We start from the raw sequence: 25928 nt of genomic DNA, 5'->3' as shown, positions 1-25928 counted from the left end.
CAACATGATAAAGTGTGTAGAAAGTATAGGGCCCTGAATACTTTCTAAATCCACTATACAAGAACATTGGTGCAGTTTTGTTTTTACCAGCTTTAGGAAAGTTGGATCTATTTAATATTTTGGTGACACAGAAAATATCAGAAAAACCATTATTTTTCCTTGTAGCGGGCTGGATAATAAATGGATGGATGAAGGATTATTGTAGAGTCTTGAGTTCATTTTGCCTCTGTTCTTGCCTCCCTGCATTGGTTGCCTTGGCGTTTCAGGTCTGATGTTAAGATTGTATTGATTGGGTATAAAGTGTTTCAAGGTTCAGCCCCAGCATATTTTAAGGAGATGTTTAGCACTTCTGAGGCTCAAAGGTCACTCAGATCATCAGGTCAGGACCCAAAGTTGTTCCTTGGTCAAGTTTAAAATCCAAGGCTGACATGGCAGTCAGTGTTGATGCCACAGGAACTCTGGAATCGCCGTCCTTTTTTATTAGATTGCCTGATTCACTTTCTGTTACTAAATTTATGGTGTATGCTATTTTATTGTTTTTATGTTGATCTTCTCTGTTGCTTTGATTTTCTTCTTAATTTTGAAGCACTCTGTATATCTTACATGAAAGGTACCGCCTAAATAAAGACAAATTTAAAATATAAAAACCCTGTAGCCATTTGTGAAGCACGATCAATGTGTGAATGTACCCTGATCTCTCTTACTTATTTATCTTCTATCCATCACATTCACTTCTTCATCGGATTAACTTTGCTCCTTGTGCATCACATTTACAGTAAAACAGCTCCCATTTGTTTACTAGCTGACTAAGGCATTTAACTGAACATTTGTCATTTTTAAATAAAACTGGCAGATAATTTTCTCTCTGTTTGGACTCTGGTATTTTTTTATTTGATTTGATGTATTTATTTTTTTACATTTACCATTCTGTTCAATCTTAGGATGTATAATTAAACTCTACATAAATGAAATGACACGTTGCCAGTGATCAGGTCAGATTATACTTTTGCACGTGTGTTATTAAAAATGTGACAGCGACAGGCAGAATTCAGTTGCAGCAGCACACTGACACGCAGTCTCCTTATCGGTGTCATATTTTTACTACATAAACAGATGTGACTGACTTACTATTTATATACTCTACTGTATTTGTGTCACATATCTTCTCTCTCTTTTTTTTTCTCAGCAATCATGCAGAGTATGGCTCGCAAAAATGAATGGCCTTTAGATAAAATGTGCTTGACAGTTGATGTCACCAAAAAATCCAAGGATGACTATGGTCACCCACCCAGAGAAGGGGCCTACATTCATGGTCTATATATGGAAGGTAAGGGAACCGAGGTTTCTAACTTATATTGACATACTGCACAACAAATGACTTCTTCCTAAAATGTGCAGGACTTCTACAGTCAAAGGTGAGAAGTGTGAACTGCAGAATGTTTCATTCATTTTCCAAATCCACCTTTTACAATAAATGGCTGCAACAGGTTAAAATCCATTATGGCAGCATGAGATGCAAACCAGAAAACAGTGGTTGGTGGTCAACTTTATGCAGCCACTCACTTAGAGAGGGCCAACATGGATTTGTCAGGCCGTAAACTGCACATGGACTTTGAAAAACAAAATCACTGCAAGAACATTGCAAACATCCACTCATTCAGAGTCTGGTTCATCAGCATTTGAACTCAAGATGTCAGAGCTATGAAGCCGCACATGCTGTACATTCTCCCTCAAGTTGTCAAACTGAAATTATAAAAGGATATAAGAAGCATAAAATACAAGTGTCTTTAGCTGTAAATAGTAATTCATAAGAGCGTGGCAGAAGTGCACTTCAGATCTGAAGTAAACAGTGAATTTGCTTTGCCTCCAGTTTGGGGAAAAAAATATGGAAAGGTTCTAGAACTTCAGCAAAATGCACTACCGTCAAAAGGGAAGGAGAGGCTGAACCAGTTTGTGTGGATTATAAAGGTCCCTGAGAGTTACGGAAATGTCTGCCAACTATACTGAACCGATAATTGAGGTCAAAAATGTGATCTGTGGACTGAGGCGGCAGTGCTAACCACGGCACCAAAGTGCCTCCCTGAAATATACAAGTCCACAATACTCATTTGTCTCTCTCTGTGTGTCCTGAGCTCCTATATTTGTGACTTACTAACATCTACAAAGCCTGTGATGCTTTGGGACAACAGGTCTGCGCTGTCCCAGTCACTATCCAGTGTGCACTACATGGCGAGCAGCATAACATCATAACAAACTTCATGCAGCAGTGGATTGTTTTTATGTAAACACATGCAGGGTGTAAATCCGGCTGGTGTACCGATTGGGTGGTGACATCAGGCATGCGTGTATATGCCAGAAATTATTCACACATGCGCAAAGCAGTTCATGCAGCTCTGTAAAGTGTTAGGTGGAGTTCGCTTGCAGTACACGTGCTGGTAAACTGGGCAGGTACGACAGATCTGGTAGTGACATCCCCACCTAACATTGCCTGTTACACGTTTGTGATGTCAAGCTGGCCTCACAGTGCATCATGTGAACAAAGTCACTGGCGAACCCAGTAAATTCACTGTGAAAAATTCTTTGCTGAATTTTGACAATCAGTATTCCTTTAAAGTAATAATGCTTAAAAATGTGTCTTTAATTCAGTCTGAAGTTTAAATCTCTAAATACTTAGGATCGTAGACTCCTAGTGACAATGACCAGGAAAATTCATGTATACGTCCACCTCTCCATTTACTGAAACAACTAAATCCAAACTTTGGCTAATGGGGTACTTACCGGCACTCATTCTAGTAGTGGGCTCTCAGACCAGACCAGGTCAGGATAAACAGAAGTAAACTGCAGTCACCCACCACAGACTGACAAACTGGCACAATTTAACAGCTTAAAAAAATGTGACCAAACATCTCATCAGGTAAGGCAGCCTCCAGTTAGTGTTCATTAAATAATAATAATTCATTTGCTTGCTTGTAGAATTTTGTAGTTACTTGACATTTTGTTACTGTAGTGGCCAATCAGTGCCAGGCGAGAGCTCAGCTGACGTCCTCAGGACGTGTACAGCAGCATCAGAGTTTCTCCAGTTGGTCAAAGCACTGAGAAGTAACTGGTGACCACTTTTGTAATCCAAAAGCCAGAGGTTGGTGGATGGTGACCAGCAGTTATCACAGTGCAAATGTTCAGACTGGAATAGATCATGATGTGTCCCACCTACTCCTCAGAAACGTGCACCACAGAACTAGGGAGGCCACCCAGCCCTGGGCTGCTTTTAGTGATAACCATAGTTATAAAAAGAGTTCAGAGTTACACCAGCTGTTTCACTCTTTACATATTCATCTCATCTGCAAGCTTGCGGCATTGCTGATGCAGGGACTTACAATTCCCATCAGACAGCAGGCGTGTACTGGGGTTGATGGGAGGAGGCCTTGAACAGCAAAGCACAAAGTTTAAAGAACACCAGCTAAACCAGGATCTCAATGTCATCTAAGGCTGCAGTGGTTTCTTCTCAACTAATCGAGATGTCAGCCTCATTGCCTCGCTGGATTACTTTTTTGTCATTTTGTTTCATGTAGGTTGTGTTCAGCCATTCAAAAGGCATTACGTTTATCTGTGCATTATCAAAACATTTCAACTCTTTCAAGGCTGATTTTCATTTTTTGTTCGGTATGGCTGTGAAAAATGTCAGGATTCTTTTTGTTGTGTAAAACCTATAAATAATAAATGTATGATGACTCTAATTATTTTGGCCAACTACATACACATGCAAATCACAGCTTACAAAACGTGCTACGCTCTGGTGGTGTACTTTTTCACCTTTTGTATTTTTCCACGACAGTTTCTGATGTTTAAACAATGACCACCTGCTCAGTTATATGGTTTTTTGAGGAGGACAATAGTTTACTTTGAGAATATCTACAGTCCGCTCTGAGAACTCCAGGAATAAAGACGTGGTTTACTCTTTTATTTCGCAGGTCCCAAAGTAATCTGCGTTACACCCCAGCACCTGTATGTGCTGATGATTTATTTACTGATCCGCTTCAATCAGATGTATGAAAATGACAAGAATTCAAATGAGAAGCCACAAGCTGTCAAATCTGTCATATTTAAAGTAGCATACAGTTTATTTTTATTTTATAAATTGTGAATGAGTTCATTACTAATGGCCTTCAATCAATGACTACTTAAGACGGCAGTGAAATGGAAGTCGACAGGCAGATAAATGTACTGAAGGCTTGTGGCATTAGGGCATTGATAAGCATGGACCAGAAGCCGATCAAAGTCTCCTCTCACATGTGCACGGTGCAGCAACCCAGCTTCACACTATGCCCAGCACAGCTGACTGGCACACATCCGAAGTGCCTCTCACGTTCTGTTCACAATGTTTTAATCTGCTGTTGCCTTTCAGGCACTTGTATGTCTTAGGCTCTGTCATTTTTTGCATCCTGTACATTCCTTATATGATACAAAATAATCATCTCACACTCTATGTTTTGTTTGTTGTGTACCTAAAAATGCAGGTGCTCGCTGGGACATCCAAAATGGAGTCATCACAGAAGCCAGGCTGAAAGACTTGACACCAGCTATGCCAGTAATCTTTGTTAGAGCCATTCCACTGGACAGACAGGAACTGAAAAATATGTACGAGTGTCCTGTGTACAGCACAAAATCACGTGGTGCAAACTACATCTGGACCTTCAACCTAAAGACCAAAGAGAAGCCTGCCAAGTGGATTCTGGCAGGAGTAGCATTACTGCTGTCAGTGTAGATAATGTGGTCTACTTTATATATATATATATATATATATATATATATAGGTTTCTTTCTGCCATGACCATCATAAATAATTTTATAGATTTTATATAAAAGGATTGCTTTAGGTACAATACTTATACAATAAAAATGAAAAATAAAATCTTTTATTTTAAAATGTTTATAAAACGTTTTCGAAAACATGGCTTGATTACACAGGCTTGCCAAATAAAAGAATATCAGACTGATCAAAGCACCATAAGTGGGCATAAACTGGGAGAAAGGAAAATCAAACCTCCAGATCCTTGGCATATACAACTAACAAACACGGTGCATATACACATTTTAAAAGTTTTTACAGTGTTATAAAACAGACTTACTTTTAACAATCATGATATGATTAACAGAGACATATGTTAGGGTTGTGCTGAAGTTGAAAGTAAAGGCAATTTAACATTTTTTGTAAGATTTAGAAATTATAAAAGGACTATTTATCCTAATTCTTACTAAAGCAGCAAAACTGTTTACAGGCTTACAGTGCAGAAATTTTTATAAAACACATATTTTAAAGAAAAGGTTTCAAACTGTGAAGCTTGCAAACCGCTAACTTTTCCGATTTGTTTCAGTCCAGCTCCTGGAATAATTGCATTGAAGGTGTCCTCATTCGGAAAGCTCGTGTCCACTGGAGAGCTGCTTCTGAAGGCTGAAATGACAATTTCGTTGTTGAATATTACAAAACCAGAAGGTCACAGTTTGATGACTACTAAAAAAAATGCATTTAATTGCGTCATTTCTTGTAAAGGTTCTTCAGATGCCTGCCATGCTCTAAAATGTTTTGAGGATTTATCATAGTGGTAGAGCATTTAAACTGGTGATTTCGAAAGTTTTTAAAGAGAGTCTAAGAGATGAAGCACACATTTGTGTCTCAACAATTAAAGAGGGAAACAGGCACAGACTGACAAGCTGCCGTGTTTCATTTTACAAATCAAATGTATTTAAATGGCTAATAAACTCCTCAAATGAAACCTTCCCTTTCCTGAAGAGGTTGCCTAGTCGAGTTCAGGGTCACATGGTGCTTTGTGCTCCCCCCACCATAGCCTATCATCTATTATTGGGGGTGGTGTAGTAAAACCTTTAGATTTGTCAAAAATTTCGGTCTGCAGATTGACAGATCACTCTACGTTTTGGGGTCCCCTGATACCCGAAAACATTGATATCTCAATGATGCGTGTGTGTGTGTGTGTGTGTGTGTCACAGTTTCTTGAGGACAGTCTACAGCTAAATAAAACAGTTGGACAGAAAAATACCAATCTTGAAACTTAAGCCTGTTTTGTGATGACAATGTGCTGATTAGTTTTTGAGCCAAATTGTACAAGAGAAAGAAGCACTCTGGAGGACCCTCACATACCATAATGCTACAATTCATTATGAATTCTTCTCATCAATTGCTATTGTAATGACCTATCTTATGATCAGAAAGATCAGCATCAATGCGGTAATTACTGAAATGTTATAGAATAGTTTGGGTAACTTGGTTCCTGGGGCGCAAAACCTACTGACGCTCACATCTCATTTTTTTTTTTTTTTTTACACAGCCATTTTCATGCAGCATAACAGAAGCTGAACCTCACAGCCACAGTGACGAACTGGGCTATATGACCTGGCTCAAGCAGTCATAAACTACCCAGGTTCCCATCCATTTAAAAATTTCTTTAGCCAAACATCGCAATGACAAATGACAGTATATAGAATTCACTTCGCTTTACACTTAAAGGAATATTCCATTCTAAAATTACACTTTATTTAAACGGGGTGGCATAGCGATAGCACTGCTGTCTGACAGTAAGGAGACTTGGGTTCGCTTCCCGGGTCCTCTCTACGTGGAGTTTGCATGTTCTCCCTGTATCTGTGTGGGTTTCCTCCCACAGTCCAAAGACATGCAGGTTAGGTGCATTGGTGATCCTAAATTGTCCCTAGTGTGTGCTTGGTGTGTGGGTGTGTGTGCCCTGCCCGGGGTTAGTTTCCTGCCTTGTGCCCTGTGCTGTCTGACATTGGCTACAGCAGACCCCTGTGACCCTGTGTTAGGATATAGCGGGTTGGATGATGACTGACTGACTTAACCAATGTACAGTATTTTGTGGCCCCTGTGGTCTGTGTGTGGATCTCTGTGTATGGTGGTGTTCTTCAGATGAGATATAAACCAGAGGTTCTGAGTCTGTGGCCATAAAAGATCCCGGGGCATCCTAGCTAACTTGCCCACTATGATCTTGTCCATTCTGTATCTAATTAGCCAATTATCTCTCTCACCCCTCCATCACTTAATAGCTAATGTGTGGTGAGTGTACTGGTGCAAAAAATGGCTGCCTCTGTATCATCCCGGTGTATATGTGTATGTATGCTACACATTGTTGATAGTTGAAGTTGTGCCCCACTGACCATGTAAAGTCCTTGGAGTGTCTAGAAAAGCGCTACATAAATGCGACTATCTACAAATTTTTGAATCATTCAAATGACACTCTGAGAGTGAGGCATGTGCCTAAAGTTGTACTTAAATCGGCTAATTTCCCATAAACAAAAAGTCAGCTGTCTGAAACAGCTACAACAATCTGGTGGACCTTTAGTCCGTGTATTGGTCTGAGAAACGTACGCAAGAAATTCAGTTAGGAAATAGGAATTATTTTATGGGGGGGGGATTCATCCATCAGCCTCTCCCTTGTCTCTGCCTGCTTAACTCGGCATAGTGATGATATAACCACACAGAGCACAACTGTAGCAGTAGTGGTGTCGCTTGGGAAATAAACATGTCAAGAATTACAGTACGGGTTTAGAAGCTTAAACAGTACTGTGAAAAATTCATTTTAAGGTGAATACCATTTCTACAACAAAATGCTAAGCATGTGGAGTAACTGCTGCCCTTATAATTTTCTCTTTAAATCAGTAGTTTTAACAGTAAGAATTTGAAATGTCCAAGTGGACACAACAAAGCACCAGTGCATACTGAAGGCCGTAAATCTGAGTAAGTACCAGGAACAGCTACTTGTGCTGGGTGTTACGTGTTGGTCATCATATGACACAATAAAAACAGTTGGCCAAAAGCATAATATTTTTGTTAGGGTTGAAAGATATTGGATAATTATTATAAATATTAATTTCACAGATTTATACAGCAAAACTCATAATTAGTACTGATAAAATACTGTATACAACATTTTCCAATTCCAGTATGAATTTCTAGAATATCGGGTGCAATGTCTCAGGCAGTAAAAGGTCGAGCATTTCACTTTAAAATCCTGGCTGCTCAAAAGAGAATGTACCGTGTATGTGGGAAAGTACCAAGCATCATTTATCTCTTTTAAAGTTCCAAGCTGAAATAAACTACTAATTTATTTTCTATTAAGGAGAAATGGAAAAAGATTAGTGATTATCCTTGGCTCAAGATTTGTTTTACAATAAAAAATGATCAGCTCATAAGTTTTATTAAAATCCTACAATAGTCCAGTAGAAAGAACTGTAAATCCTGTGTACTGTGATCACAACTACATGACAGATTTAAAAAAAAAATTTTATGTCTGCAGACTTCCTTTTTATTTCATATCCTTTCAAGAAACATGGAAATGCCCCTGGAAGCTCTGCAGAAACTGGGCCACGTGGAATTGATACTTTTTAAGTCACATGCTAACCTCTAATGGAGAGTTTCCTGCTACGTTTCTTTCCTCCCTTCAGTAATTTTAAAACATTTTGCTGCCAGCATTGCCTCCCCTTCCAAGTGTCATCAGCTCAGAAAATGACTGTTTGTCACTGTGTCCAGTAGGGGACACTCAGGAACTGTCCTTAGAAATCAGAATGACCGCTAACAAACCCATATACAGGAAAAATGTCTTATTTATGAAGAAATTTAAATATATGGGGTAGATAAATACAGAAAGAGTCATAATAACATATATAAGCAGAAGCTTAAAAAATGTTGCAGCACAAATAAGAATGAATTGTGTCATGTGACTCGCTGCAGCTGTTTCACTTGCCTGTTCTCCTTCCTTACCTCCTGGACCTTTCCTTCACACCACTGCCTACAGTTTCACCAGCCAGTAAAGGCCATCAACATGACTACACTCCCAACGCCAGGCTCAGTGGCACTTCAACTACAAAGAGCCTTAAAGACCAATCTGTAAATTACACCCGGGGGTGACCTCTATATCCCTGCAGACCTGAAACCAAATATACATTAGAGGGCCAGGCAACCTTGTGGAGAATAATCACCACAATATATACTGTAGCAGGGTGCCATGTGTAATTGTACACATTTCCCTGATCCTATCTATTTGCTTGTGGCGACTATTCAATCACTTAGCCTCCATACTTTATTCTGTCATCTCTGCAACAATGACTTCTGAAGATCACTCCATTATTTAGACAGCCAACATTTCTCCAAACTAGCAACTTTGCTCAAATGTAATTAGCGTCCCCCACGCTAGCACATTTTATAATTTGCCTGCTGCCCGAGATGGCCCAGGATAGCTGTTGCTATTTCAGTGATCACGTGTCCACCTTTTCATTTTTTTAAATAATAAACTAGCATGCCAAGAATGGCGATACATTGCTATTTCTGAAAAGGCTGCAAAAAGAGATCTGAGATAATCTACAACTGTAATTCATGGTTATACAGTAACAGAGGACAAAATATGACAGATGTTTCAACCTTCCCTTGTTTTACAAGCAATGCTTAGTTTGTACTTAAAAAAAGATGTACAACAACAAAGATATTATAAAGCAGTAAAGGAAAAATAAAGTCAAGTTTGTTATCTAAATACCAGCCAGAAAAATTGCTACAGTGCAATCAAGCAATATTAAAAAGTTTAGTAATTCAACTTAAATCAAATACTTGTCTGAAACATACATTGGAGTTGTTAGTAAACAAAATAAACACTTAATTTTATATTTAGTTTAAAGCTGTCCTTAAGGAGTTTACCTGAGACCAAATATATAAAAATGGGTTTACCTTTCCAGATACTCCTTCACATTGTTGTAACCATAGAACTTGGCCATATGAATGAGGATCCCCGTAGCGCACCTACCATCTCGCTTACGACAGAAACTACAGTTGCATATGCCCCTACACGGGGGGCAAACCCAGAGCTGGAAAAAAGAAGGGACAAGAGGTGTTCTCAGTCCATTTTGGATTTTAATCATGTCAAATGTAGCAACTTAAAAAGGCAAGGGATAGGCTGCCTCAGCTATCAAGATAGGACAGTTTCTCTGCCATATGCAATCAATACCGTTATTTTTGTTTTTTCATAATCCCATGTCTGTCTTGTTTCTGTAAATACGTCATTTCATTTACACTTAGTCCAATGTAACCTTTGGCTGCACACTAACAGCAGATCAAGGCTAACAGTTGCAGTGCACGTCTCAGAGTTGATGGGCACCTTCCAGAGGGTGTTAAAGTTGTCTTCCATTTCATACCATCTCAGACTGACATCATTTTTAATTTATATAATTACATAAGCATATCGTCTGCAGTTAAAGAGTTTTTTCCCCCCACAAGAAAGCATTTTGACACAGTTAGTTTTTTCCACAGTATTATATTTATTCAATGTTTTCATTAATCGTACCTACAAACTGAAGGTATCCTTAAAAACGACTTACTCAAGCACTTCGTTTTTTTTTTTATTGTATTACTTTGATTTCCTGATGGCAGTGAAAGGCTTTTGTTTCTGTTTACTAGGCTCCAATAGGTGGATTCTGACAATTAAGTTTGTTTTTCCCTATTCTCATCTACCATAATTATCTGTTGGTTTCTAGCCAACTGATATAATAATTTTAAAACATTAAAAGACTGTCACAGCACTAGCCGACATTTTCATTCACACCAATTACTTAATGGACTATACCTCATTCTAAACACATCAAACCCCACATTTCTGTTTACAATGACAAATAAAACACTGGATTCAAATTTGAGAAAAAGATTCAACCAATAACTAGAGTCAGTCGTAAAGGTGAGGCAATGACAATACTCACTGCATCTAGCAGCGCAGCTCGTACATCTTCACCGTAACGATTGCGAAGACATGGGCCACAGAACTGTCCTCTAACTCCCCAGCAGTCAGGGTTGCGACACACTGTTTTGGTATCTATGGTCTTCTGTCTGCATTGATGGCAAGTGCTTCCCTGTAAAAAAAAAAAAAAAATTGGAAGAGTTAAGCTTCTAAGACCCTCGCCCACATCATTTAAAAACTCTAATCAAAGACATTGATAATAAGTGAAGTTTAAAACTGCACAATTTTTAGATGATTTAAGAAACTCTTTGAAACAATATACTCCAAAAATTGGTAGGTGTGTTATTGGACAAACATTAAAAGTACCTGCATCTTAAAATTAACTTTTTAAATTTAGAAGACTGTTCTTACAAGCATTTATTATTGAAGTGAAATATCCTGAAATCACATTTAGTAAGTCTGTATTTATCATTAAACAACATACCATTCGTAAATCCTGTGACTGAATCAACAATGGATTGGGAGTTAGTCCATTGCAGGCACCACTTGCACACATAAAAATAACTTGGTATGTGCAAAAGTAAAAAAGGCAAATTTAAATCTTTATACACAAATTTCTCTTTGAACTTCAAGATTACTAAACATTGCGGGGAACAGGTTAATGTTAGATATTAACTTGAATTACAAATCATTCCACTGATAATGTGCTTAGCATCACTCACACACAGTACCTTTTGAACAGCAGTGGTTAGGCACTTGCAGCCTGTAATGCCCCTTTACTCCACACAAAGTTAATGCCAACTGCAATACTGATCACACATTAAGTCCAGTTTATCAGTGTGCCAGATGTACAATGACAACATACGGATTTCTAGAATGAAGTTTCAGGCTCCTCACTCCTAGTTTGTCATGTTGTTGTGTTGCACTTGTTATAGTGTTCAAGTGAAGATTGTTTTTTAATAATGTAGCCCATTTCAGAAAAGCTCAGCATAACAAATCGGCCCAAGCTGAAATATACAGCAAGTCTTCAAGTTTAATACGACCATCCTCAGAGTAATGAATACAGCCTGTTCATGTAGGTGCTCTAAATCTGAATAATTATTTGGACTAGACTTGTATATTTCAAGGTTATACCAGTCTTGTGACAACTCATCAATGCTCAAAAATACAGTCAGTCCTCAGCATATAGAAAGATAAAAATGAGTCTTGGCAAACACCCGCAATGGGAACAGTGAAACAGAAAATGGCTATCCTGTTTCATTTTAGAGAAGACTATTATTTTTCAATAAAACTATTTTTAAAAAATGGGCTACAAACAAACTGATTTAGGCGGTTGGTTCTGTGCTTAGTGGTGCCCCCTGTTACAGTACAAAAGAGCACAGAATAAGTCTCTACATAAAATAATAATGAAAAAAAAATTAAACTGCTTACAAAACACAAAATGCTCAACATTGTGATCCATTTCCTGAAGGTTTTGCAGTATGGCGGAGTGATGCCGAGATAATGATGCTACTATGTCTTGCCCAGGACAAGGCCAACTGATACCCTCAACTTAATTTTCTAGCCCCTACTTGCACAGTAAAAAGAGAGCAGAATCGCATCCTAAACATCTAAGACCTAATAGAGATGAGTTATGTTTTTCCATGAGGGGAATGGAGAATTTTAGAGATAAGAAAACCAGCAATCTTAAGTTGTTGCAATTAAAATTCTGCATAATTTACAGTACCATGTCATATAGGTAAACATGTACTAATAAGCAAACCAAATGTAATATCAAAAATACCTGTACAAACTGTGGGTCTATATAATGCATCACAAAATATATGAATATTATATTCAACAAGTTGATTTTACAAGCATTTGATTAATGAATTAATAGTATAAAATTAATTTTAAATGTACATTGGTCAGGGAATTTATAGACAAATGATAATGCTTCTGCTGACCCCCTACAAGTTACTGTAACAATACTGCCTGCCCTTGCTGGATTACTAGATGAACGACTAACGTGTGGTCTAAGAAATGCCGCACAGCCTGCTCTTCTCTTGCCTCACAAAGAAACTGGAATGATGTGATTCAGGACATCTCCATGAAATGCAAACAGAAGTCACAGAAAATGATCCCCAAGCAAGAAAGGCTACAAGGTACTGTCCCTTTAAGTTATACCCAACTGGGAGGTGTTATAAAGGCAAGCATTTTAGGATGTTCACCAGTTTGACAACCACTATAGAAAGGGCAACAATCCTACCTCAAGAAATTGTTTTACAAGGATTTTTAAAAGACAATGAATTCTTCACAACCTGTGAATTGAAATAAGCTTCCCATCTTTTAGCAGATGCAGTGCCCCCTTAATAAAACTCACATTAATTTTGTCATACAGCTTATCTTTACTGGTAATTGCAACATTTTCTAATTCTTCTTCGGTGATGTCTGTCACAGAACGTGAAACACCATGCTTGGATGACCTCCTTCTGGGACTCCTACTGTTCTCCAAATCGCTCATCTAAAACATGAACATATGTTTACACCAACAATGTAACTGATACTCTACTTTTAAGACTTTAGTACCAATGAGGACATTAATGAATCAAACACACACCTCCAGCAGCTTTTTCTGTAAAGTAGCCCTTTTGCCAATAGAATTAAGCCGCTCCATCAGCTTAGTGGGAGACACTGAAAAGCACTCGACACCAAACCGCTCAGGAGGCCGAGCACTACGCGAGGGGTTGCGACGACCACTCTGTCCTTCCACAGATGTTTTTTTGGGGGATTTTTTCTGTTTCTGTAAGATAAAATACATTCTGTAAATAGTGTAATATTAAATTGGGCATTCTACTATTACACTGTAATTGTCTAGTTATGCCCATGAGTCGGTCCTTGTCAGTTATAAATATTGCAATATATGGTACTTACAGGGGTAGTTACACTGTTTGACTTCAGAGGGAAAAAACCTGGCACTGAATTCAATTCAGCCAATAGTTTAGCAAGCTATGAAAAAAATTAATAAAAGAAATAGAAACCTTTAAAATATAGTTAATACAGTCTCACACATTGCCATTAACTATTATCTTACAAATATGCACCCACAAATTTAGTTTTAATCAGGTTTCCATTGCTCAAGAGATACTACATCTATTTAGTGCTTTACCATTTCTTTGTTTTCTTTAATATTCTTGGCTCGTTTTTCTAAAGCCTTTGACTGGCCAGCAACAACGCTTGATCCCTCCTCACACTCTGAATCAGAGCTAGGCCCACATCTTCCCAGCTTTGTTCGACTTCTCTGAAGTCCATTTCGCTCCTTTTCAGATTCAGAGTCTGATAGTTCATGCTTTACCAAGCTTGTCTGCTTCCCTAAAGACTTCTTGAGTGGAAAACGAAAAGCCACACAAAGACCAGAACTTCGTTTTTTGCGGGTGGCAATTTGGTCTTCATCTGAAGAGAAACCATCTTCCTCACCACCTTTATTTGGATGCATGGACTAGAAAAGAACAAATATATTTTCAATTCAGCAAAAATAAACAGAAGGTGTTTACTCAGCCTTCCACACTGTTAAAATAAATTTTCTTTCACAATCTCTCTACAGTCTACATACAGTAACAGCACAAATGATCTTTTAACAGTTAGTCAATTAAAATATATTTTAGGAAACTGAGGCAAGAACATACTTTATGTGAAAGGAACAAAATTTAGAATTGAAGGGGAGATAGTTTTATTTTTCTTCTCTCTATAAATAATAGTGAATATTATATAAAAGAAAATGCATGCATTATCAAAGTCATAATGAAGAAAATAAACATTTAATAAAAGCCAAAGATCAATACCAACATTTAATGTCATCCTGTAAACATTGCCATAATCATAAATATAATAATATTGGCCAAAATATTTTCACTATTCATTTCTCTTCACTGTATGTGCTAACTAAAGATGGTTTTACACTGTACTTGAACAACTCTGGTTTAAGTCCCCAACAATGTGGTGGCTCTGTGGTGAAGGATCTGCGCTGGTATCTGTAAGGCTGCCACTTCGAATCCCATTACTGCCAGAAGGGATCCTACTCTGTTGGGCCCATGAGCAAGGTCCTTAACCTGAAATTGATCCAGGGGTGCTGTACAAGGGTCAAAGGTCATGTGAAAAGACACTTTCCCTCAAGGATTAATAAATCATACCAAATCAAAATCAAATCTTTTTAATAACTTGATACCAGCAACAAATGATTGCATTTTGAATAAATTAAATTTCTGAACCTATGCTGGTTTTAAACGGTGTTCAAATGAGAGAAATTCTGTTTATTCTGATATATTCTTATTAAGCCAATTTCTACAAACAATCTTACACACGCCATACAGTAATTACAAATACATTATGGCTAAAATACAGGCAACATAAATACAAACGAAGACTGAAATTAAATAAATAAAAATGATGAGCAGGGACCCTGTCCAGGTCTTTTATTTTTGGCCTTGTGCCTGATGTTGTTGGACTAGGCTCCAGCCCGCCACAATCCTGACCCAGATTAACACTGTAATCACTGTACACTGTATGAGGAAATATACACATATACTGCAGTGTTTTTATTTCTGTCTTAGTCAGTTGCATTTTAATCATTCCACAAGCAAACAACCAACATTTCCATTAAATACAAAAGGTCAGATAAAAAGCCCATTCTTTGTGATAACACATTTCCTCCAAGGCACGCCAACAGCCACCAAAGGACACTGAAAAATGGGAGAAATTGGAAAGACTTTGTAATGGCCAATCAAAACAATTATTTGAAATAAATTTGAAAACAAATATGAGAATAGTGCTAAAATAACAAGTCTTCAACCTTAATTAAAATACAGACGCCAATGAGGCTTCCCCAAGGATGGTAATGCAGATCACTTTTCCAGTACTAGCAATGCTGATCATTACTGACATTAAATGAGGAGTTGCATAAAACTGTCAGTGTTCTGAATTAACTGAGTAGTAAGTGAATAATTTAATAATCCTGACCATTTGTGACACTGCTACTAATCCTGCAGCTAAAAGGATTACACAGTCAATTCTGCTTGGAACAAATAAATAAATAAGTTTATCAAGATCCTACAACTTAACAAACTGCCTATAGATAGATAGATAGACAGATAGATAGATACTTTATTAATCCTCAAGGAGAAATCCACATACTCCAGCAGCAGCATACTGATAAAAACAATATTAATTAAAGAGTAACAAAAGCACAGTGCAAGTTAAAAAATGCAAGGTGGAAAGTGCGAGGCAGGTATAACAGTCTATAATCTTGTGTAGTGTTAATGTTTAACAATGGGTGGCATTTGTAGGTCTGTACCCTCTGCACAGTGTCACCTCTGATGATCACAGAGTCCGGGAAGGACCTGGGTCTCCTAAAATCCACCACCAGTTCCTTGGTTTTGCTGGTGTTCAGGTGTAGGTGGTTTGAGTCGCACCATTTAACAAAGTCCTTGATTAGGTTCCTATGCTCCTCCTCCTGCCCACTCCTGATGCAGCCCACGATAGCAGTGTCGTCAGCGAACCTTTGCACATAGCAAGACTCCGAGTTGTACTGGAAGTCCGATGTATATAGGCTGAACAGGACCAGAGAAAGCACAGTCCCCTGCGGTGCTCCTGTGTTGCTGACCACAATGTCAGACCTGCAGTTCCTGAGACGCACATACTGGGGTCTGTCTGTAAGATGGTCCACGATCCATACCACCAGGTGTGAATCTACTCCCATCTCTGTCAGCTTGTCACTATGGAGCCAAGGTTGGATGGTGTTGAAGGTGCTAGAGAAGTCACTGTGACAAATTCACAGGTAGATACAAATACAACTTTGCAAACTACTAATTATATAATGAGTACACATAAAGTGTTGGATTTGTTTGAACAGACAGGAGAAAAAAGCAGTTACAAATGATTAACATAAATGAAGCCCGTCAATATCTGTCCATTAATTATTTGTTGACTACGTTTAAACTAATTTTCTCCCAACCAACTACTACAGTTTTTGCTCAATAGTTTATTGTGAATTGAAATGATAATTTCATAATAATAAACCAGGCCTGGATATTTCCCATCTCAGATAACAATGGAAAAAAAGAATAATTCTTTATACACTTTTATAGGTGTGAGTAGTTTTTTTTTTTTAAACTGAAGAGTTACTGTTTAAATGCCTGTTGGGCTCTCCGTGTTTATGCAGATATTTTGTTGTCTTTCCCATTTATGTTAATTATACAAATTATATATAATTTGATACTATCCGTATGTATGGTGTTCACGTCAATACCTCGACTCAATACAAGTTAAAACCATGCAATGGGACTCTGCCTCTGTAGCTAGAACATAACGTGGCAAACGCAGACGCAGTATTGCATGATTGGCTAAGAAGGTTCGAATGCTTCAGGGACGCCGCTGGACGGCCAAGTATAGTATGTCGGTGTTGGTTCGAGCAGATAACAGTAAGTTTGGTTGGTTTTTGGAACGTTGGTTTGGAGGGGCGTACTTTCCAGGACTAACGTCGTCAACTGACTTAAACCCTTCGACAGCTCTGGAACCATAAGTAATTTAGAACGTATCGCCATTTGCTTGGTACGTCGAAATCTATCTTTGGGCAGTTTGGTTTTGGCATCTGTCCTTCTGACATCTATTGGCAAACTGAGTAATGACGGCTGGGTATTAACAACGGTCACTGTTTAAATTTTAGCCATTCTCAGATCAAAAAATATGGTTTGTTTTGAAAATTTGTTTGCCGGAAAAAATCAAATGAGGTGCACTGAAGAGCTGAGTTTACGTCTCGCAGCCCCATTTAAACAGGAAGCTCTTCATTACATCGGGCAAAAAGGTCTATTTTAAGCACAAATCAGTGCCATGAATAATAAAATAATTTCAAGGACTTAAAACAAATACTTCTTTGCAGAGAAAGTATGGATTTCACAAACGTAGAATTTGTAGCCTGATTCGATTGGGCTCCCAGTTGCTATACAAATTAAGTGAAATCTAATGTGAAGCAAACACATACAAGTACTCATTGGAGGCAAATGCTGGGTGGGGGGCCAGCCCATCATAGAGCACAACATGGAGTTACATTGTTGGATTATTTTCTAATTAATCTGGGTGTGCCCTTTTCGGACTTCATATTTATGTTACACTATAATAGGCACCTTTCCAAAATGTGAAATGTCTCTATCCCGTTTGACATAATTTTATCATAAACCTCTTAGATATAAACGTCAACGCGTGGAAGTGTGTGTGTCTGTCTTGACCGAAGGTGAGAGGTGGAGTCGGGGTAAAGGCTCTGAGGAAACTGAAAACTCTCTTAGCCACTAATAACACAAGTGAGGCCAACACGTCAGCAAAACAAAACCTCAGAAGAAAGACAAAGTCACTTAGCCGCTAACACTGGCAAAACGATATCCCTTTTACTTTTCCTCCCACCTCTAATACACAAGTGAGGCAAACACGTCTGCAAAATGAATCCTCCTAGAAAAGAGATGGCCAGAGTAGTTCCTTTCAATCACCTGACATCTCCACATTTCAATTTTTTATGACGATTTCAATAGTTTCTAGGACCCCAGGCTTTTTGCAGGGCGGGCTTACACGACTAGTAATAGATAAAAATGAATTATATAATATACTGAAACATTACTTAATTTGAAGCCAATGCAATGTTTTCTTTTTTGCTGTAAGTCAACATTTCCATTACTGTCTTAAAAGTGGGGGCTGGGTGGTCTTATGGCCTCAGAACCCCTGAGGATTTTGTTTTGTTTGTTTTGCTTTTTTCTGTCCTCCTCGCCATTGGACTTTACTTTATTCTCTGTTACTTAGCATTGCCTAATCTTATGTTTAGATTTTTCTTTTTTCTTTCTTCATCTTGAAAAACACTTTGAGCTACATAATTTGTATGAAAACGTGCTATATAAATAAATGTTGTTGTTAAAATTATTTATTGGTGACACACATGATAGACTGTCTCAACACTCTGGAGACCATAAAGCTTTACACTGAAATGCCTAGAAATTTGTTGTGTTACTGTGTATCCACAACACTTTTCTTCCATTACCTTTTCGATCTCATACAGCCCCCTGTATTCTAAGTTCAAAGTAGCAGAGAACTCTAGACAGACTTGACAAACAGTTTTTTCATCTTTTCATCTAAAATTACTGAAAAACATCTCACCATAGACTTCATCCTTTTGTTCAACTCAAAACTGGGCTCCACAAATCCTTCAAACTCCTCATCTTCTGTTTCTGTGTCCTCTGTGAAAATTTTCTTTAATTCATCTGTGATATACTTGGACTGAAAATGTATGTTCTGAAATGCATAAAATAAAATAAAAACAATATCCATCTTTACCAACATGGACATATCTATTACATTAAAAAGGTTGCTTGTTTTAAAAATGATAAACATATTTTTTTGCTGTAGAAACAAATATAGCTGCTGAGGTTGTATCAATGTACTTATACAATTAAACAAAGACACTATGGATTTAAGATTAATATAGCAATAGCAGAAAGAATAAACTGTGCTGAAGAATTAAAAAAAGTGGAAAATACTCCATAAAAAGCTATTTTCTTCACTTAAAGCGCATCACTACTTCTATTACTACTACTACAAGCTGCAATCCACATTTGAAGGTGGACATCATGTTGATCCATCACTTACCCTCTTTCCCAGCTCGCCTGACTGGAAGCTGTCTCTGCTGTCTTCAGATGATGAGGTTTCCATTTCCAAAGAGCTCCTAAAGCCTTTGAATTCCTCCTCTTCATCACTGGGAGTTTCAAAAATCTCTACCAGCTCTTTTGGTAGCTAAATTGTTTTGGGGGGAAATGGGAGAGAAGTAGTTTACCATTTGATTACCCTAAGAGGCTGTCAGGCAAATAAATATTGCATGTGAAGGAAATAGTTTTTCAGCAATGTTCACAGATGACATGGTACATGCAAAAAACAAAAGATGACCTCCACAATAATAGTGATAGATTTTATTTGTATTTGTTGTTGTTAGTAGTAGTGTGGTGGGTTGGCACCCTGCCCAGGATTGGTTCCTGCCTTGTGCCCTGTGTTTGCTGGGATTGACTCCAGCAGACCCCCCGTGACCCTGTGTTCGGATTCAACGGGTTGGAAAATGGTTGGTTATTAGTAGTAGTCCACAGTTCTTCAGGCTGATCCTCCAATTGGCTGTGAACCACCCAATCTCACTGAGATTGCACAGGTGGTGAACCAGCTGGGGGTAGGGAAGGATGCAGGGATCTGTGGTAAACAGGGTGAACTTCTCCAGACAGTTGGTAAAGCTGTCATCCTGGCATTGCAAGAAATCTTTGCTTCCATTTGGGAGATCAACTTCATCCCAACTGACTGGAAAACAGGACTTCTTGTCCCTATCTGGAAAGGAAAGGGTGATCGCCTGGATTGCAACAACTACAGGGGTATAACACTGCTCTCAGTGCTGGGTAAGGTCCTAGCTAGAGTTTTCCTCAATAGGATTCATGATCATTTTGCTCACCTAACAGCAATCTGGTTTTACGCCAAAGAAGAAGTCCACTATTGTCCGCATCCTGGTACTGAGAGTTCTCATGGAGAACAAATATCGGCAGAAAACAGATTGTAATACCAATGCTGCCTTAAAGTGTTTGACTCAGTTGATTGAGCTGTCCTGTGGGATGTCATGAGACTTTGTGGGATCCCCGGAAGTTGCTGGATATCAAGGCACTATCATACACTAGTACTGTGTGTGCTATGCACAGTGAAAGCAGAACCTCTGTGTTTTTCACAGTTGATTCTGGGGTTCGTCAGGGGTGTGTACTTGCTCCTACTCTGTTCAGTGCTTGCAAGGACTGGGCAGAGTGGTGGGGTCCAGCGGCTGTGGGGCATCTGTTCATGAAGAAAGATTCACTGATCTTGACTTTGCCAACGATGCAAAGATCTTCTCTCAGTCAATGGAGGCTCTTTTCGGGGCTCCTGAGATACTGAGTGACGAGTCCGAGTGTCTCGATAAAAAAACATCCAGGATTCCAATGACCTCTTGGCCACAGCCATCAGCAGTGTGTCTGTCTGCAGAGAGAGTGTCGACCTTGTCGAGAGTTTTACTTACTTTGGCAGTGACATTCTTGTAACTCTTCCTAAGAAGTCAGCAAACGGACTGGGAGAGCATGGGAGCTCATGAGGTTGCTAGAAAGGGGTGTGTGGCGCTCCCGATATCTTTGCAAAAGGATGAAGGTCCAAATCTTTAGATTCCTGGTGCTTCCTATTTTGTTATATAGTTGCAAGACATGGAAGCTGTCCAGTGACCTGAAATGAAGACTGGGCTCCTTCCGTACTGTGTCTCTTTGGAGAATCCTTGGTTACCACTGGTTTAACTTTGTGTTGAACAAGTGGTTGCTCAAGGAGTCAAGAATGAGGCACATTACCTGCATTGTGAGGCAGCATCAGTCACAGCACTACAGCCATGTGTCGCGATTCTCCGAAGGTTATCCGGCTCACAGAATCCTCATTGTTGAGGACCCAAGCAGCTGGATCGTAACACCTGGCGGAGGCAGATAAACGGTTAGGGGGGGTGCCAACCAAGATACCAAGCTGTTTTGTTGTGTGGTGGGTGCAGCAACATGCCCTACTAGTACATGCTCCCCAACCTGACCCGACGTGTTCTGTTGGGAGTAATGTTGTTGCTGTTTGTTATATTTCTGTAGAAAGTCAAATTTGCCCTTGGAAATAACAATATACGTCCCAAATCTATATTGAAAACCTCTTAAACCAAACTTTATAGTTTATCGTAAATCTTTTTTTTTTTCAGAATTTTAAATCAAGTCATTAATTATATAAATAAGTGATTAAGAAATATCTTTAGAGCATACTATTTTTTAATTTAGTGAAACTAATTACAGATATGATGCACTACAAATGAAGTTCATTCACTTACCCAGAAAGTCTGTTACCATGACTCAAAGTCTCTGCAATGTATTCCTTGTTTTATGGTATGTATGTGGTCGGTGCTTAAACATTGGGCACTGGGGTTTAAAGACGCGCAGCATGCACTCTCCTATTTGGTATTACAATCTGTTTTCTTCTGCTCTTGCCCACTCGCCATGCACCCCCTCTATCGCATGGTGCTGGGACAGGCCTGAAGTGTTGCTGATAAAGTAACTTGAGTCTGCCTGCTTGTTTGTTTTATTCTTTGTATGAAAGTATGCTATATAAATAAATGCTGTTGTTGATGATAATGATGATATAAACAATAAATTGTTGCTTTTAGTCATTTTTATTCAAAGTGTAAAATGGGGGGAAAAAAGTAAAAACAATTCTGAAACTACATTCAGCTAGATATGACCCATTTACGCAACGGAGAGTGCGACAGTTCTTGGTTGACGTGCATGGCACTTGAATCTGCCATACAGCAAATGCCAAGAAGTAATTGATCAGCTTAAAAATACTGAGGGATTCTATATACAGTACTTTGAAATGGAGGTACTAAAACAACACAAAAAGCAATGTCGCCACTCCAGAAGGAAATAAAAGGGAAAAAATAACTGTTAGAGCTCAAATCCTTCCGTTTTAACAACAGCATTTTAAAACCTCACTTTTTTTTATAAAAGGTAAAATGTTATACAATATACCACACAGCTTATTGTGTATCATGTAACTTATTCACTGTTTCTTGCTTCATTTCTTTCTTTATTTATTATTTTTTTTTCCTTTCTTTTTCCTATTTCTTTTCGTAATTTCGTTTATATTGTATATATGTATCTTTCTTAATATGTTTTATTTTTTCTTACCCCCATTTCCCTCTTAAGGCTTTGCCCTTTACAGGCCACAGTTGTAAATAAGAAACATGTTCTTAATCTGTCTTGCCTGGTTAAATAAAGCTAAATAAAATAAATAAAAAATAAATAAATAAAATTGTGTTCACTATATTATGTCCTGAAGCACAGAAAGCTTTGACACTTTTTTCTTAGTCTTTAAACCCATCCTACACAATCTCACTAAAGTATGCTTTCTCTCTACTTTCTTCGGTCACTGCTTTACTATAACCTCGCCGCTACTTTCATGCCTGTGTTATAAAAGGTGCCACCGGCAGTGAGGGTGAGCTCGCAGGATTTGTAACTTCAGATTGTGGGTGTTATTAGAGGACCAGCGAGGAAGCGTTTCAGAACAAGTTTTACCAGGGTCCCTCGGAGGTCAGTGTGTTGTTCACATTTGATTTATAGAACCGACCTGCAAGTTGACAATGAGGCTGTGTTGAAGCTTTGTTTTCTTCATAAAGCTCACTGTGATTTAAGGTAAGAGCAGGAGGAGGTGGGCGTAGGCGCCAACAGTTGTTAAATTTTTTTTGACCGGTTTTCAACCTCAAATCGGTTAAAAGTGTTTTCATTCATCCTTATTTGTAAATACCCATAACCATGTGGCTTTCTCTATTAGGACAAATAATGCTGCCGCTCTGATATAAAAGCGTACCAGTTAAGAGACCTTTTATTAAATGCATGGATTTTTGTGGATTTGCTAAGCAGGACTATGGACTGAGACACCTCCTTTAGATGCGGGAAGCGGACAGATTTCTACCCTAGAGACCGCAAGGTCTGGCCTTCCACTTTCAATCGTCACTGTTAGGAAGAAGTTTTATTGGGGAAAAGCCCAGCACTTGAACCTCAGGACATAATCTGCACGTGTCCGTTAAAGACGTTTAGTCTCGCCACGTAACAAATTCGTCAGCTTTGTTTCTGTTTAAACACATTATATTTCTCTATTAATTGTCAGTTTACTGTATTTGGAAAAAAAAATGCAAAACTTAATTCATTATTAAAAAATGGGCAAATTCAGTTAACTAAAAGTTGCAATGTCTTGTTATGATGTGGGCATAAAGACGCCCCCTGTCTGCTCACGTGCCTCAACTCGAGGCGCTCCTTCACTGGGCACTTTAAAAGGTTTTTCCGTAGAACCTGACCAATGCTGTGCCCGAGACATGCGGCCACATCCACGCCGACTTCTTTTTGTATTCTTCCGGTCAAAGCCCACAAATACAAACACGGACGTCCCAACGTGTACGAAACAAATGCAAACTATTGTAATCCCTCGGCAAATCCAGTAAGCCATTCTGCAACACTCACCTTGGTGTACACAGGCATGTTCATGAGTTGACCTAAGCACAGAAAATACGTTCCAGTTTTCAAACAGAAAGAGGATGAATGAGTCTCTGCGCTATGTCGGAGCACATGGACCGATAATAGAATAGGGGGGGGGTGGTGGCAATGGAAATGATGTAAAACTTAACAACTTTCACAAAAGTCCACACGCACAAAATGTTAAACTCAACAAACGTTTACTGTCATTGTGGGTTTTCGCACATATAATAATGTGATCATTGTTGGGCCCCAAAAGTTAGCGCGAACTCCCCCTCCGCGTTCTGATGCTATGGTCGACTCCAGGGTATTCACAAGCGTTTCGCGGGAGAGCAGAGCAAAGCAGCGTGGCTCGAAGTCAGAAGAGACTTACGAGAGGAAGGTGAAGGTACATTTGGAAAATACCTTAATAGTGCAGTGCACATGTACTGCATCTAAACAGGGACGCATTGGAATAAAACGTGTATCGTTTGAAGAGCTTTTCAGACTTTACCTTGGTTACTAATGTTTTTCTGAAGTCGCTTCTTTATTGACGGGCGTGGACGGCTGAAGTTATCTTTGCAGTACAGGACGCCAATGTCAACCGGCAGCTCATATTCATGCCTGCGGCCACACATAGGTGGGAGGATTACCAGATTTCAAAGAAAAAAAAAGTCTTTTATTTTTGCAGAACTTGAACTGAATTTTTGTATGTACGGCATGCAGCTCTTTGAGCTGTAAGTGTTGTCCAATATAACGTACAAAGTAAACTGAATACATCTCAGTAGATGTGCTCGCAAACACATTATTGTGCGCAACACTGTTACTATGTGAAAGATTCATGTCTGTTCATAATAGTTGAAAACAGAGGATCCCGTGTAATGTACAGGGTTATGGTACAACATGTTTGTGTGCACCCCACAACACTACAACACTACTAATTTGATTTACTCAATAAAGTGTGCTGACAAAACAAAAGGAGCGCGTTGAAATACAGTCCTCATAGTAAAAAGCATTCATCCCCTTGGAAGTTTCACATTTTATAATTCAACAACGCTGCTGCCTTGCAGTTAGGAGACCCGGGATTGCTTCCCGGGTCCTCCCTGCGTGGAGTTTGCATGTTCTCCCCGTGTCTGCGTGGGTTTACTCCCTCAGTTCAAAGACATGCAGGTTAGGTGCACTGACCATTCTAAATTGTCCTTGGTGTGTGTATATGCCCTGTGGTGGGCTGGCGCCCTGCCCGGGGTTTGTTTCTTGCCTTGCGCCCTGTGTTGGCTGGGATTGGCTCCCAATTAGGATATAGCAGGTTGGATAATGGATGGATGGATAGTTCAACAACTTTTATTCACAGTGGATTAAATTTGCCTTTGTTGACAACATTAAAATACTCTTTAATGTCAAAATGAAAACATCTGCAAAGCTGTCAAAATTAATTACAAATATAAACCACAAAACAACTGACCACATGAGTATTGAACCCCTTTAATCTGACACACCTAAAAATCACTGGTGCAGCCAATTGGTTTTAAAAGTCACAGAATTCACCTGTTTGTAGTCAAGGGGTTTCATTTGATTGTAGTTTAAATGCACCTCATTGGGAAGGTCCAAATTGTTTTGAGTCAGTATGGTGGCCAAACCTATACAATGAAAATAAAAGAACACTATAAGCAACTTTGAAATAGCGATTGAAAGGCACAAGCCGGGACAGATGCATGAAACCCTTGGGTTCTTGTTCAAACATTTGTTAGATCATTTAGAAATGGCACAACCATAAATCTGACAAGAGCAGGTTGTATATGAAAACTGAATGACTGTGTAACAAGAAGACTAGTGATGAATGGAGGAGGACACCAAGAGACCTAGGATATCTCTGAAGGAGTTACAAGCTACAGCTGATAAAATTGGAGAGATTATAGCTTGGTTGTTTCACTTCTCAGAGCTTTATGGGAGAGTGGCAAAGAGAAGGCCACTGTTCAAAAAAATGCACGTGAGATCTCGAGTAGAGTTTAAAGACAAGCGGCAGATTCTGAAGTCAACAACAACATTTATTTATATAGCACATTTTCATACAAGAAAAAATGTAGCTCAAAGTGCTTTACAA

General features: G+C 38.8%; 2 protein-coding genes across 3 annotated transcripts in view; one reads left to right on the top strand and one right to left on the bottom strand.

The window, feature by feature from the left end:
• The window catches only part of LOC120515473 (dynein heavy chain 11, axonemal), a 331373-nt gene extending 326508 nt beyond the window's left edge, over positions 1-4865 (top strand). For both annotated transcript variants that reach the window (XM_039736528.1, XM_039736527.1), the window contains 2 exons: positions 1187-1327; positions 4515-4865. In XM_039736528.1, coding sequence (XP_039592462.1) covers positions 1187-1327; positions 4515-4762 — 389 coding nt within the window. In that variant the 3' untranslated portion in view covers positions 4763-4865. The remainder of the gene's footprint in view (positions 1-1186; positions 1328-4514) is intronic.
• A 32-nt stretch (positions 4866-4897) lies between these two features.
• Positions 4898-23919, bottom strand: cdca7b (cell division cycle associated 7b). Its single transcript, XM_039736529.1, has 10 exons — positions 23837-23919; positions 19404-19547; positions 18915-19049; positions 13891-14220; positions 13656-13730; positions 13342-13524; positions 13105-13245; positions 10765-10914; positions 9743-9879; positions 4898-5449 (listed from the first exon to the last, which is right to left on the bottom strand). Exons 1-10 carry the CDS (start codon positions 23858-23860, stop codon positions 5407-5409), a joined length of 1362 nt encoding a protein of 453 aa, XP_039592463.1. The 5' UTR covers positions 23861-23919; the 3' UTR covers positions 4898-5406.
• Positions 23920-25928: the final 2009 nt, after the last annotated feature.

The sequence above is a fragment of the Polypterus senegalus genome, chromosome 15, assembly GCF_016835505.1.
Source record: "Polypterus senegalus isolate Bchr_013 chromosome 15, ASM1683550v1, whole genome shotgun sequence".
Classification (NCBI taxonomy): Eukaryota; Metazoa; Chordata; class Cladistia; order Polypteriformes; family Polypteridae; genus Polypterus; species Polypterus senegalus.
The sequence above is the reverse complement of the archived record's forward strand: the minus strand, read 5'-3'. Positions and strand labels throughout refer to the sequence as shown.